At 37.6% G+C, this 14,318-nt stretch overlaps 1 protein-coding gene across 1 annotated transcript in view; it reads left to right on the forward strand.

The window, feature by feature from the left end:
* Nucleotides 1–14,318, forward strand: part of MED13L (mediator complex subunit 13 like) — a gene marked incomplete at its 5' end in the record, with an annotated part of 372,787 nt that overhangs the window by 284,778 nt on the left and 73,691 nt on the right. The window contains 5 exons of the mRNA XM_025192712.1: nucleotides 3,348–3,493; nucleotides 5,212–5,406; nucleotides 5,802–5,990; nucleotides 11,073–11,235; nucleotides 12,109–12,213. Coding sequence (XP_025048497.1) covers nucleotides 3,348–3,493; nucleotides 5,212–5,406; nucleotides 5,802–5,990; nucleotides 11,073–11,235; nucleotides 12,109–12,213 — 798 coding nt within the window. The remainder of the gene's footprint in view (nucleotides 1–3,347; nucleotides 3,494–5,211; nucleotides 5,407–5,801; nucleotides 5,991–11,072; nucleotides 11,236–12,108; nucleotides 12,214–14,318) is intronic.

Genomic DNA, 14,318 nt, shown 5'->3' on the forward strand with positions numbered 1-14,318 from the left:
AACTTTAAGCACCCTACAGAAACATGCAGAGCTTGATTTCTGTACTAACATTATCCTTTGATTGGTCCATTATTGCAAAGCAATTCCAAAGTGAAATACAACTCTTCTGACTGTGTTATATTTAACATAGCACTCATTTTGCACAGATGTAAATGACAAACCCAGGCAGTGCAGAAGCACTCCGGTCGCCTTTTTAGACCATAGTGGCTGGAAGATTATTTAACATGTACGTCAAGCAGGAAAAAATGTGAAAATGCAGATAACTTACTAATACAGATAGATTACCCAGTGTACCAAATTCTTCTGAAAATCAAGCTCAATTACCTGTTCAGCACATTTGAAAAGTAGTATTTGTGGTATATTTGTAGTTTAAAAAGCGTATAAGTGGGACAGTCAGTTACCAGTAAGAGACCTGGATATTGATAAAATATCATGTAAGTTAAGTTATGTAAAAATACAGAAAAGAATGTATTTTGCAATCATTTCTTCTTCCTTACAAGTTAGTCCTAAATATGTGGACCAAAGTTAAATATTTAACCAAAGTCCCTTATTTTTCTGAATACATGGAAATGTTGGTGATAAATATCTACAAAAAAATAGCCTTATAACTAAATCTGTTTCTGAAACCTGACTTTTTCTGCATGCTCATTTCTCCCCCTTCTGTTGAATTTTACTTGGAGATATGTTTTACACTTGTAGCAAGAATGATTTCTACAGCTTGGTATTTAAGGAATTGTGTGAAATGTACTGAAGACAAGAATGTCAGTAAGTTGGGATGTACATGCCTAAGAGGAATACATTACAATGTGTACTGAGACTGCTTTCTTGAAAAGAAATTGAAGTTTGTTACTAAAGCAAATATTTTTACACCAAATCTGCCAGAAGCTTACCATGGGTGTGTGGAGTCCCCGAGCCTTGATTTTTGTTTTTTTGGGCTTGGAAGCCAAACTTAAGCAGTGGGTCTGTGCCAGAGGGAACACTCAATTTATGTAACTGTTTATTTCCTTGCAAAGTGTTGCAAGAGAGCCCCCTGGAGTAAGGTTCTGGTTTCTCTTCTTTTTACTGTTCCTGATGCTGTACACATGTGGACAAAATGTTACCATCGTTGGGCACTCGGTCAGCTGAGGAATGGTTCTTCTTTTGGAGTTCATCATTAAGTCTGATGACGGCTGAATACAGAGAACTAAAACTTGGCTATGCAAGATTGTATCTTTCTTATTCACCTTCCTCAAGCTATTTATTCTAGATCTAGTGTTGTAAATGATCCTGCTGTCATTAATCAAACTTGTATTACTGTTAGCTAGTATTTATATATCATATCCTCATGATTTTCTACTGTTATATTTCCAGGCATATATAATTGAACCTTGATTTTTACACATTTTATGGAATTAATGTTTCAAAATGATTTTTTTTTACCTGAAGTTATTACCTATTTAGTCTGCCGATAGTAACGGTTAATTTATTTTGTTGTCAGCTGGTTAGCTGATGCTAAAAGTATAACGGTCTGTATTCTCTCTGCTCTGGAAACAAATGCATGTTTAATTTCACAAATTCCCATTTTGTCTGTTTCCTACTCTGACAGTGTTTATAGGTTGTGAATGTTGCATAAGATTGAACATGACTTGATCATGACATGCTGCTTTTCAAAAGACTTGAACAAGTCTCTGTGTAGTCCCAGGAGGCTATTTTTCTTTATGCTTCATAGAAGGCAAGCAAGACTTCCATAGTTAGAACTGTAGGAATGATGCAGAATCAGGATTGCTGTGTAATATCCTAAAGACAGGAATTCAAAATTACTTTTTTATAAAGAGCCTTACTTTCTGCTTTAGAAAGTCTCACCTGCTGCTCATTGAACTCTGCAGACTGTTGCAACTTGATCTTAGACAAAACTTTTCATCATCTCTCTGTTAAACATGTATGTATATAAAGCGGCATCATCCCTTATAAGAGACTAAAAATACATTTTTATTAAATAATTTGGGCTCTCTTGTTGTTAAATTAGCTGTATGCACAAAGGAATTTTTATTATTTTCATTGTTCTCCCCAGATCAGAGTTGCTAGATAGAAATATCCTGAATCTATGACCCATTTAATTTTCTCCCTACAGCTCTCTGTAAAAATTTAGTGACCAGTTTAAATTTGTTGTGCCAGGTATAATGGAGCAGTAAACTGTTTTTTTTCCTCTTTTCTTTCTTTCTTTTTTTTTCCTGTTGTAAGATGGCAATCTGGTAAAAGTTGTTGTTTCCCAGTGCAAGGTGATAGATATAGAGTGCTTTTAAGGACGGGATGTACAATGCTGAGGAGGCTGATTTACAGCTTTTTGACCTTCCATTTGAAGCTTTCTTCAATAACCTTTTTGCCCCCAAATCTTCTAGAGGGAATGTTTTCTTTTTATAGTATCAGTTATAAGAGCTTGAAGCAGAAGCTTAACTTTTTTTCCTAGGAGAAAAAATTTGTTTTACAGTAAGTAGAGAATGACTCAAAGTTTTAGTGAGGTTAAACAGCTTCCTGTTCCAGACTTACTGAAACTGTTTAAAAATACTTGACAGCACCGATGCAGTTGGTTGACTTAAACTATGAAGTGAAATTATTACTGTTGCCTGTGTTATTTCCTTAGGTGAAGGTAGTTACAAGCTGTCCTGAAAGCCATGTTAGTGTTACTGCTGGCCCTATGCCAAAGCCAGCAACTATGAAAGAATGCACTGCTATTGTAATTCTGCAATAATTTTTCGGAACAATACCACTTCAGCCCAGTAAATTTTTAGCTGATTACGTTGGAGATAAAAAAAAAGGAGAATTTTGTTTTGTTTTGTTTTTATTTTTTTTAACTGGCTTGTGGTTAGTAACATTTAAGCAAATGGCTAGATTTAATGGCTACTTCTATTTTCTAGGTTAAATGGGAACATTTTATTTTCATGTATTATTTATTGAATACGTTGCCTGGAGGTATATAGCCGAGTTACTGCTGGCTTGGACTATTGGTCTGAAACCTGTGATTTCTTTTACAGACTTTTAAGACTTTCACTTTTCTGTTCTGGTTAAAGTAATTTTTACATAAACTCTATAGAGTTCCCTTTCGTTTTCATACTTAGGGTCATTTTTCCCTTCCTTCTAGACAGCGTTTTATAGTAATCTTCCTAGAAATGAAATTGGTAGAGTGCATTGTTAAGACAGATGTTCCATAATTGTGCATTGTGCTAAGTACATTCATCGTTGTCAGTGGTTCTGAGCTTATTTGGCACAGATGAAACTGAACTGGGTTTTTAGTACGGTCTGGCCTCTTACACTGCAGAACCTGTCACTCCCTGTTTAATTTAATAAATCTTTTTCTTTTTTTTCCTCAGTGAACATTTGTCCTGCGCCTTCACATTCTTCCTTCATGGGGAAAGTAACGTGTGCACAAGTGTGGAGATTGCCCAGCACCAGCCAATCTATCTGATAAACGAGGAACATATTCACATGGCCCAATCTTCACCTACACCATTCCAAGGTAAGTATATTTTGATGGGCCAGGATTTATGTACTTAACTTTTCTCTGATAAAATACTCCCAAATCCCTAACTTTAGTTCAGTAATGATATCTTGGAAGCTGTTTCAGAAATTAATAGAAACATGCCATGTCATTCTTAAAATAGAATTCAAGTTATGCTAAGAAAACTGTGGCCCTGGGGGAAAATCCTGTAATGACTTTTAGCACAATAGCTACCCTGGTAGCTGGTGTTTCCAAGGTCTTTCTATTCCTTAACTTTATTATATGCAAATATTATCTGTGAAATACCTATACCAAAACAAACTGTATTTTTTCTGTTATAAGACCTGTTATTTAAAAAGTATATGTGATCATAATTTGTTTTTCCACCGTGCCTCACGCAGTGGGCCCTGGACTATAACTGGTGCTATTTAATGCCACTATACTTACAAATAAATAATAATATATAGTTCTTCTATAGCACTTTTCTCTCATACATCTCAAAGCACTTCACAAAAGAGCTCATAACATAGGTTACTTAAATACAGTTTTCTTGAACTGGAATTCTTGTGTCTGAGTGGTAGTTCCCACCCTCAACCCTTTCATTGTGCTGTTTTGTGATGCAGTGCATTTGTAACGATTCAGATACTTTCTGCTAAAAATGAAAAATTAAAAACTTTCAGCACAACCAAAAATGAATAAATAGCATGTAAAATATATGGATTGGCTGTATACCTGAGATTCTTTAAGAAATTACAGGCTTACATGGTACAGTGTTGCATAAGAATTGACTGTAGAGTTGCATAAGAAAACATTACTCTTCAGAAAGACGAACAAAAAACTAGAACTCTTGGTTCCAAAATGATACCTTTTATTAGACCATCTGGAAAATGGCAAGAAAATTGTACTTTTCTGCAAGCTTTCGGGATCAAAGTCCCTTTGTCAGGCTCTGGGAAAAGTGTACTCTTCAGAATGTTTTTAAACATTTTAGTTACTGCCTGACCGTGCATTAGGAAATGCCCAATTAAAAAAAGTAAGGAATGTTTAGAAAATCAAACAGACCTACCTATTAAGAAAAATATTAGGTGGTATAATTTGTTTAGTAAAATGTCTGTTACAAGTTATCGGGGTTTTATTAGGGACTTAGATATATTCAGGATGTTCATTATTTAGATTCAACAGGTTAAATTTTGCTTTCCAGTCATCAGTGTCGCAAAATTATAACCAAGGGCAATTTGGAAAGATGGATTTATCAGTTTACTCTGTTTGTTAGTCATGATTCTGTTATCTTCATGCATAGTTATTTCAGTCCCTTTTGCTATTTACCCCATTATTTTAGCATATTCTGAAAAAAACCCCAAAAAGCGAAGACCTATCTAAGGGCTGTCTGTATAGTGCCAAAGTTTCTGTGCTATCCCCTACTGCTACCCAATGTGGATTCTTAATCTACACTGAGGGTTGTTTTTGTGCACTTCAGCATAGTCCCCTTTGAAAGTGATTAAGCTAAACTCCAAAAATGCATTTCTAATGCTGAATAAAAATGTCCACACAAGGGAACTAGTGTGAGATAACTTTCAAGCTTTAAATTTATAATCTATCTTACTTTGCAGATACCTTCCTCTATAGACAAGCTCTTAAATCCCCATCAGCCAGAACTGTGAATCAGTAGGTGGGAGATAGGAAGGTTTTCTGTGAAGTTTAAATTCACCTGCTATAGGGAGTGGTATCTTATCTTGCAGTTCTGGTGAGTCCTTACGGCTTAAATGGTACATTGACGGGACAGGCATACAAGATGTCAGACCCAGCAACTCGTAAATTGATGGAGGAATGGCAGTATTTCTATCCCATGGTGCTGAAGAAGAAGGAGGGAATGAAAGAGGAAGAAGAATTGGGATATGACGATGATTTTCCGGTGGCAGTTGAAGTCATTGTTGGTAAGATTCAGTATTTTGCCTGAAGAACTTTTTCCCTCTGCATAATTAAAAAAAACCTAATTAATCAGAAACAACCTTTGTAATTTCCCTATCTTGTTTTGTGGCTCTCTCGACACTGGAGCATTCTGACTAGTTATCTTGCCTCAAGCTTTTGTACTCCCTCTTTCCCAGATGCTATTATCGCAGTATCAGGCTACTTGCTTCAGCTCCCTGTTAGTCATAAATAGATGGATGGATATGTAGGGTATCAGACTATAAACTTTTTTAACTCTTCGTATTCAACAAGAAAGTTTTCTTTGGTGGTTGCTGAGACCCAGTAAAGGTGACTTGGGTTGCTGAATAATAAATGGAGAATTTAAAGATTTCTTTTGTCCTTCATGTTCCTTCCTTTATAGGTGGTGTGCGAATGGTGTATCCTTCAGCCTTTGTTCTCATCTCTCAGAGTGATATCCCCATGGCTCAGAGTGCTGCCAGTTGTGGGGGCCATATAAATGTGGGACAACCAGGACTTGGAAGCACGAAAGATCCCAGCAGTTGTGGGATGCCACTCACTCCACCCACTTCTCCAGAACAGGCTATCATAAGTAAGCAGTGAACCTTACAGAGACCCGAGTCACCCTGTTGAAATCTTACTTTAAATATTTTTAACTGCGTAGCAGTATTCCATAAACTCTTACAAATTTCATCTTTGGACCAGTCAAGCAAGTACCTTTCATTTTTGCACAGTTCATGGTTGCTAGGGGTAACTGCATGAACAATAGCAGAAATAAGAGAACGACTGATTAGAAGAGGGGAGATTTGACTTGTACAGGAATGCATAGAGCTCAAAAGACTGACTAATTGTCATATTTTCTGTAATCGAAACATTGCAAGTTGTGTATGAGTTCATTTCAGCTCAGTTTACTGGAAATATGCTACATTCATGAAATAGCATTGACACCTGAGATTGCAGAAAGGCACAGGCTTAGTCTGGTTTTTAGCTAGGTGTTTTCCTGCTGTACAGGGGGATGTTAGTTATTGATTGTGAAGTGGCACAGAAATAAAAAAAACCTGTATGCCATAATAAGCATTAATATTGGCATGATGCCACTAACTAAATGATAGTGGCACTAATATGAGCAAACTCAGTGGAGATTGAATCAGAGACCTTAGGCATGATATTAATCTGTCTCTGCAATATAAGAGAAATAACCAGAATCTGTAGCTGGAAGCTAAAATGGACTCATCCTCTGAGGATGGTGCTACCTCACCCACATTGATCAGTGACTTACATATTTCTGGTGGAACAAGGAAGTTCATCTCAGGTGTCTGAGATCCATAGCAATTTGAATCTAAAAAGAACTCTTACTTATGTGACAGCCAGCACTGAGGACTGTTGACTTACATGGAGCTAAGTAATTTACCCTGTTGAAACTTAGGTAATATATAATATTGCTATATGATGTATTTTGTATTTATCTTTCTGAATATATGTTAATTATATAAATTGATACATAAATCATACTTTTATTTCCAGGTATCTGCTGTTTGATTATCATCTGAAATCATAGCATTATGTAACATTACAGTAAATTACTGTGAATGTGATTATGATGTCACAGAGAGGATTATACTTCAAATGAGCTATGCAATGTAGAATCATAGAGAAATATGACAAAGTGACTTCACAAGGTCATCTAGTCCAACCTGTCTGTTATTTAAGGGCTATCAACAAAATATTTATAAACAAATATGTATTTTGATAAAGAACAGAGATAGAAAAAAATATATGGAATAACTGAATTGCTTCTAAACTGATTTTTTTACAAAGCATTTCAGGTGTCCTGAGTAGCAGATGTCAGGGTGGGAGAGTAGATTGGCTCTTGATATTGTGCTCTTTGTGTCTTCTGGTTTCAAAAAGTTGCTCATCAGTGACATTTATTAATATATTTTGTTATTTCGGAATTATTGGCAGGCCTTTTGTTTGTTGTTTTGCTTTTAGTTTTAATTTAACTTTCAGTAGAAATTGGTTTTTTTCTTCATAGATGATGCCCTAATTCTAATAATTCAGATACGGTCACTTATAATAAATTAATCAGTGAAATTTTGGTCTACTTTTTGTCAATTTTCATCTCCTAGTAGCTTCTTCAGAAAAAGCCTAAATTGATTTTATTGCAGTGGAAACTTAAATCACATTGATCAAGGAGCCAGAATTTGAGTTCAGAATTTTGCGTTTCTTCAGTGAGAGTTTGTGCCATTCTTAATTCTTAAATTCTTGAAACAATGTTAAAAAAGCTCCCTGTTCTATTTATTGTGAGTATGTGGGGTATGATCTGTTCTTGCCGGTGAAACGCGGATTTCTGAATTCGGATCTAGATAGGTTAAATATATTTTCAATACCTTTTTAAAATAAACATTTGAAATGCTATGCCTGTATTTTGTTGATATAAAAGCTTAAAACTACCACACATTTTAAAGCATTTTAGATCCCTGATAAGGTTATGCAGGGTCTCAAGAGATCTGCCAAGATGCTTTACATCATAATTAAATTTATAAATGAATATGAGAAGCTTTTAAAATTAAAGAAAAAGATTCTAGTCTAAGCTGAGAATAGCTATTGCTGTTTGAGCACTGCTATTGTCTGAAAGGGCTGCATGACCCTGTACAGTGAGAGACGTGATACATCAGAGAATAATACAAACAACATTATTTTAAAACAAAAAATAGAAATTTTAAAGTCTAGGTAGTAAAAAGAAAATGCTACAGTAAACAGAAGGAGATTTTTAGTTTATAGGAAAAAGTTACCACTTGAGGGTTGAAAAGTGGCCTCTGTTGGGTAATAATGCATTCAATGTGTGTCTTCTGGCATTTAACTCATTGTCTCTTGGGGGTTTCTGTTTTTGTTTGTTCCAATACTTTCAACAATAATTTTCCACTTTAAATTCCAGCTTTAGTATGCGAGTACAAATCAGTTTTCACTATTGTGAGGCATTGCTAAATGCAGATATCATAAAGATACACCATATAATACAAATGCAAAATTTTGGAGCATATCTATTCATATACCCAGATGCATAAATTGAGAGGGCTGATAACCTAGTTGCTTCTGTAACTGAGAGTCCCTTACGGAAAATCTTTCTTATGCCAGAGGTGGAACAGATTTGTTAATCTAATTCAATTCAGTCAAGATGCTTTTCATCACAAATCTGTCAAATTCATAAACAATCTTATGATGCATTCCAAAACAAATTATTTATATTACAGCCACAGACTTTAGTGTATCTGTAAAAGTTTGGATTTTAATAAATTGTTCCCTTCTTTCCAGTTTCTTCAAGAAAAGACAAACAAGATGCAAGTTTTGAATTTCCTAGAAAGAGATCTTCATTCACTAATAATCACAGGGCACCTATAAATGTGCTGGGCATCTGCTCTGATGCATTCTAATTAGCATGCGTCGGAGCAAACTCGAATAATCGAGTCTGCTGAAGCATGCTAATTAGCACATACCAGCAGCCTCTGCATCACGTGTATTCAGCGTCCCACCCTTCAAAATGGCAGCGGGGCACGCTTTAACTAAAGCTCATCAAACAAGCTTTAATTAAAGCACCTCTGCTGCCATTTTGATGCATGGGACACTGAATACACATGACACTGTGGGTGCTTTAGAGCGGATCTTGGAGCCACTCAGATTAAAGCACCCCCTTCCCCCTGCTCCCACCCTCAAGCATACGTAAAGACGCCTACAGGGGAAACTGAGTTAGGAACCTTGTGTATGGTATAACAGCTGTGGCTTGAAAACAGTTGAGAGCGAAACCAGTAGATTTATTTCCTGTTATGTAGTAAAGCATGGCAATGCCTGCTTTCATCGTTGTATTCTGAAGGCTTCTTAAATCGTGTCAGACATAAGGACAAACAGTTCTGTACACAGATTTGACCTTGTTAAAACGTTCATATTATTACTTCCTTTCCTAAACAGGGAACAGAGTATAGTATTATGCAGCCAGCAGGCTAAGTGAACTTAAAGCTCCCTCTGCTGTTCAAGTTTGAGTTTCAGAGTTTGGTTGTCTTCAGATTTTAGGTAGTCTCACAATAATGACAGAAGCATTCGCTTGTACAGTGACTAACAGGATTTTTATCAGTGGTGGAGAGAAATAAGACAAAAGATAACTATCATAAGACTTAGGGGATAGTGATTAATTTTGGAATAACATTTTCACTTCATATTTCTCCTCCAATTCATAGTATTGCCTGATAAAGTCCATAGCATGTAACTATATTATTAGTATATGTTGGTGCCTTTAAAAAATATATACACAAAAGAAGGTCAGTTAAATGTTAATCTTAGTACTAATATTGCAGCTCAGAAACTAAAGGAGATTGGGAACTCCATCCCTAAATATGGGGAAACACGGTCCTTTAATAATCATGTCTTTAATTCTTATATGAAAACTTAGTTCCTCTTCTTGTGTTTGATACATATGGCACAAATAAAGGATCTGTTATGTTTTAATACATGCCTTTTATTTTAGAATCAGGTATGTCATGATGAATTTGTTCTTGTAACTAAACCACACAAAAGAATGTACAAGGTAAACATACTAGCCAAGGACATGGAAAAAATCAATGGTGGAGTTGGTCTGTATAGCACAGTTGTGTTGCATAGAGATACAAAAGCTAGCTTTGAACAAAAAGAAGATGCATCAGCTCAGGAGGAGGTAGCTTAGGTACCTATACATAGCACTGTATTTATTGTACACACATACGCACAGGTCCATCCCCAGCCTGCATCAGAGCTTTTATGTATAAATGTGAAAGCATAAGCTAGGGGTTTTCAACCTTTTTTAAGCAGGGTACTCCTCCTGGATGTAGGGTGGGGAGTGCTAATGGACGGCCGGGTGGCGGTGTGGTGAGGGGGTGCTGACAGATGGCTGGGGAGCTCACATGCGGCTGCTGCCATCTGTACACTCCATGTCACAACCAGGCACTGCTTTCCTGTGCCCAAGTATCCCCACTTCTCTGTGCCACCAGCTTCATGTCCAGCTGGCCGTCAGCACCCTCTCCCTGCGGTGGCGACACATGGAGCTCTCACATGGTGGCCGCCCCCGCTACCATCTATACACTCAGCGCCGCCAGAGGGAGGAGGTGGTGCCAATTCAGCCAGATACAAAGCTGGAAGCACAGAGAAGTGGGGATACTTGGGCGCAGGAAAGCGGCACCCGGTGGTGGCACAGAGTGATGGATGGTAGCGGTGGCCCCACCCCCCACACCGCTGCTTCCCAGGTACCCCCCTTCTCTGCACTGCTGACTTTGCATCCAGCCAGCTGCCAGCACCCCCCCTCTCCTCCCCCCTCTTCCCCCAAAGCTGGTCGTACGCAAAGCCAGCAGCGTGGAGAAGTGAGGGTACTTGGGTATGGGGAAGCAGCGCGTGGTGGCAACGCAAAGTGATGGATGGCAGCGGTGGCCCCATGCCACTGCTTCCCAAGTACCCCCACTTCTCCGCACCATTGTCACATACCCCCTGAGGTCCTCCCAAGTACCCCCAGGGGTACACATACTCCTGGTTGACAACCCCTGGCATAAGCCATTAATTTTACAAATGCGCATCAGCTGATATAGTGTTTCAGGAATATGTAATGTTGCAGTTGCTGCTACTTTTTGTCTACAGTACTGTTTGATTTTTCTTGAAGGTGAAAGCGGAGGTACCCACAACTCTGTCAGCCATTCAGCTGCACAGGAAGGGACAGTCACTGTGCACAGCCCAAAAAAGTCAGGGAAGATGCCTCCAAAATTCCACAGTCATATGGTCCACAGAGTCTGGAAGGAATGCATCCTCAACAGGGCACAGTCTAAGTAAGAGGATGTTTATGGCTGTTTTGTTTGCAAACAATAGTATAACTGTCTGGTTTAAACACTTGTGTCTTTGACCTTTATATAACGTTACCTCACTATGTGCATTACTTTTATAGCTCTGTAATCATAATGAAAATTTGAGGTAACACAAAGACAATTTTAGAGTTGTTTTAGCTTGAAAACTATTAACAGTAATAGTAATTACATGTGTACTTAGTTTAGTCGGTTTCATTTGTGGCTCTCAGAACCAAATTCTGCTCTCAGTTACACACACATGCTCTCATTGACTGCAGAGATACTAGGTCACATAAGAATATCTTGGCTTGGAAGGTAGATGACCTAAGGACAAATAACCTTCTAAGTTTATATTTATAACGTTATACTTATTTATAGAGGTAAACATTTGGAAGGATATATTTACATTTGGCAACTCATAACTCAGACTGCCAAGGGCATGGAAGTGCATTGTTATTAGTGCTTTTCATTTCTAGAGGTTTAAATTATCTTGCTCTGGCATGATGTATAGAAGTTCCAAGAAGATTTTGACTCTTCATTATCTCCATGTTATTTCCTCATTGGATCTTTCAATAAATATTTCCAGATGCAATTTTAATTGGTACCTCTATTACCTGCCCTTAGACTTTTGTGCACAAACTTCAGATACAAGCTATGTGATACTCAGGTAATACTTCCATGTAAATTAAGTGCTAAGTTTTCAGGTTTTGCTCAGATAGAAACTAATTTCAAGTGCAGAATTATTTTGATGAAAGGGGATAGTTTTGTTCAAGGAGCACATGGACCTGAACAACATCTGAAGGGTATTAGTAAAGTTATATGAGATAATTTCTATAACATATACTTTATTTCCCTTAGGAGAAGTCAAATTGCTACTCCAAATATGGAGGAAGAGGTTGCTAGCAACACGGTTTCTTGGGATTTTGTGGATCCGGTCCAAAGAGTCAGTTGTTCTTGTTCCAGGTGGGTAGCAAAGAGAATTAATGTGTCAGTCTGAAAGAAGACTGCTGAGTTCATGGACAATATAAACTTAGGCACGGTCACTATGCAACAAGCAGGCATATTATTTAAAATATAGGACCAGATTCTCAAATGATACACTCAGTCTAATGCCAGTGAAGTTAGTGGTACTGTGCCAATTGATATCAGCTCAGGATCTGACCTATTATCTAATTCTTTGTGGCAAAAAGAAACAAGAATGTAATTAACTCTTATCACCAGTGTAGAATGTCTGTAATGATTTCTTCTTACACAACTATAACTTTTTAATAAAGATTGTCTCATTTTTTAAATGGGTCCATCTTATTTTCTGGAGCATTTTCTGGAGCATTTTTCTTGTGTAATACCTTATATAAAAATAGTGGGAATCTGAGAAAGCAAAAAATAATTGACTGCTCACTTTTACAGTATTTAAGACCTTTCCTTTTAACGTTGAGTAGTATATGGCAGAATTTTTGCAGATAAAATTATTAGTATAAAAACAATGCTTAGTAATTTTATTAACATTTGACAAAATAATACTTTTTAATTGTAGTAAATAGATGATAGCAAATTTAAGGAGCATAATTACTGTTTATGAAGTCATTAGATTAATTAGCCCAAACAGAACACCTGAAAGCATTTTGGCAAGAAATTCTTGCCCAAGCTCATACAGTGGCCAGAGAAAGTACAGAAGTCTACAAGGAGAACTTTCTTGCTAGTAGATTATAGCAATGTATGCAGTGTGATGAGTTGTAGGAACATATGCATATGAAACTACATAGCTCTGTTACTGATTTAAAGTTAGCTTCACAATTTATAATCCCGAGTGTGAGAGATGATCATGAAAATAAGGATAGAGCTACTAATTACCACTGAAATATAGGACATTCCCTTATATAAATGAAGAGTTAAATTGATCTGTCAGACAGTTTCTAAAGTTAACTATAGTTTGTCTTGTCTTAATGATTTATCTTGCCTATCTGATCACAAATGTTTGAAATGTTACTTCACAATATACTGAACTGTAAATTGAAATTATGAACTCTTTATCAAGTAATTTATACTTCATTATTCTTTTAGTATTGTTTTTAATTATGCAGTATAATTATTCTCTTATCTGCCTATGAATGGGTGTGTCTCCTCGCTTCCCTTTCATCACATTGTAATCACCACAACCTCTGCCTCGTTTTTACTCTTTCTTGCCTGCCATATCTTGATGTTACGCTATTTTTTGGGAGGATGGATGGTGTCTAGGGTGATGGTCAGACTGATGAGGGTCTTCTGCAGGGCTCCACCATCCCTACACCATTCCCCTTTCCTCTCGGGTAACTAGTCCTTCTCTTCTGACAATGAGTGAGTCACTGGGTCTCAGCTTCTCCCCAGCCCAGTTCAGTTACTGACTCCACAAAGAGTTGGTGGCTGTCCTCTCTAGATGGGTCTCCCTCTAAGGTTCCAGTGTAACTTGTGGTCATCTTCTTTCTCACCGGTATTGGTAGATCCTAGGAGGGTGAGATCTCTACTTGCCAGTCTCCAAGATCCTCAACTAGGCAGCTTAATAGATCCCAGGTGTATGTCCTATAACTTAATTAACTGTAACTTAGGTGCCATGGGGATCTAATTTTGCTCTGCTATCTCTCCCTTGTCTGGGAGTAATGAATAATAAATAAAATAAAACAGGCTCTTATTCCCTTGTTTGTATTACTTTCTCAGGAAGAAAAAACTCGGAACCTGCTTTTGGAGGTCTGGCTCAGCTCCCTGTAGTTGGTCCGAACTTGGTTACCATTTATGCAGTCCCTGTAGGCAAATCTCTCCTTTGCCTGAGCTATCTGGGTTCCCCAAAGCTAACCCCGCATCTGGTGTCAGTTTGTGCCTTTTCTTTCAGTGGGCTCACCAACATTTCACTGTCTACTCTGTCTGTGTGTCCCCATCCCTCTGACTTGTGGGTCCACCCACAGCTACTCCGCTGTCCGGCATTATTTATCTTGTTCAATGGATTGGGTTGGTGGCTCACTCACGGTCCCGCTTTCCTGGAGTCCCACAAGGGTTTGGATGGCTGGGTCTCTGTTGTAGTGGAGTTCTCTTCTCAG

The sequence above is a fragment of the Alligator sinensis genome, unplaced genomic scaffold, assembly GCF_000455745.1.
Source record: "Alligator sinensis unplaced genomic scaffold, ASM45574v1 scaffold216_1, whole genome shotgun sequence".
Lineage (NCBI taxonomy): Eukaryota > Metazoa > Chordata > Crocodylia > Alligatoridae > Alligator > Alligator sinensis.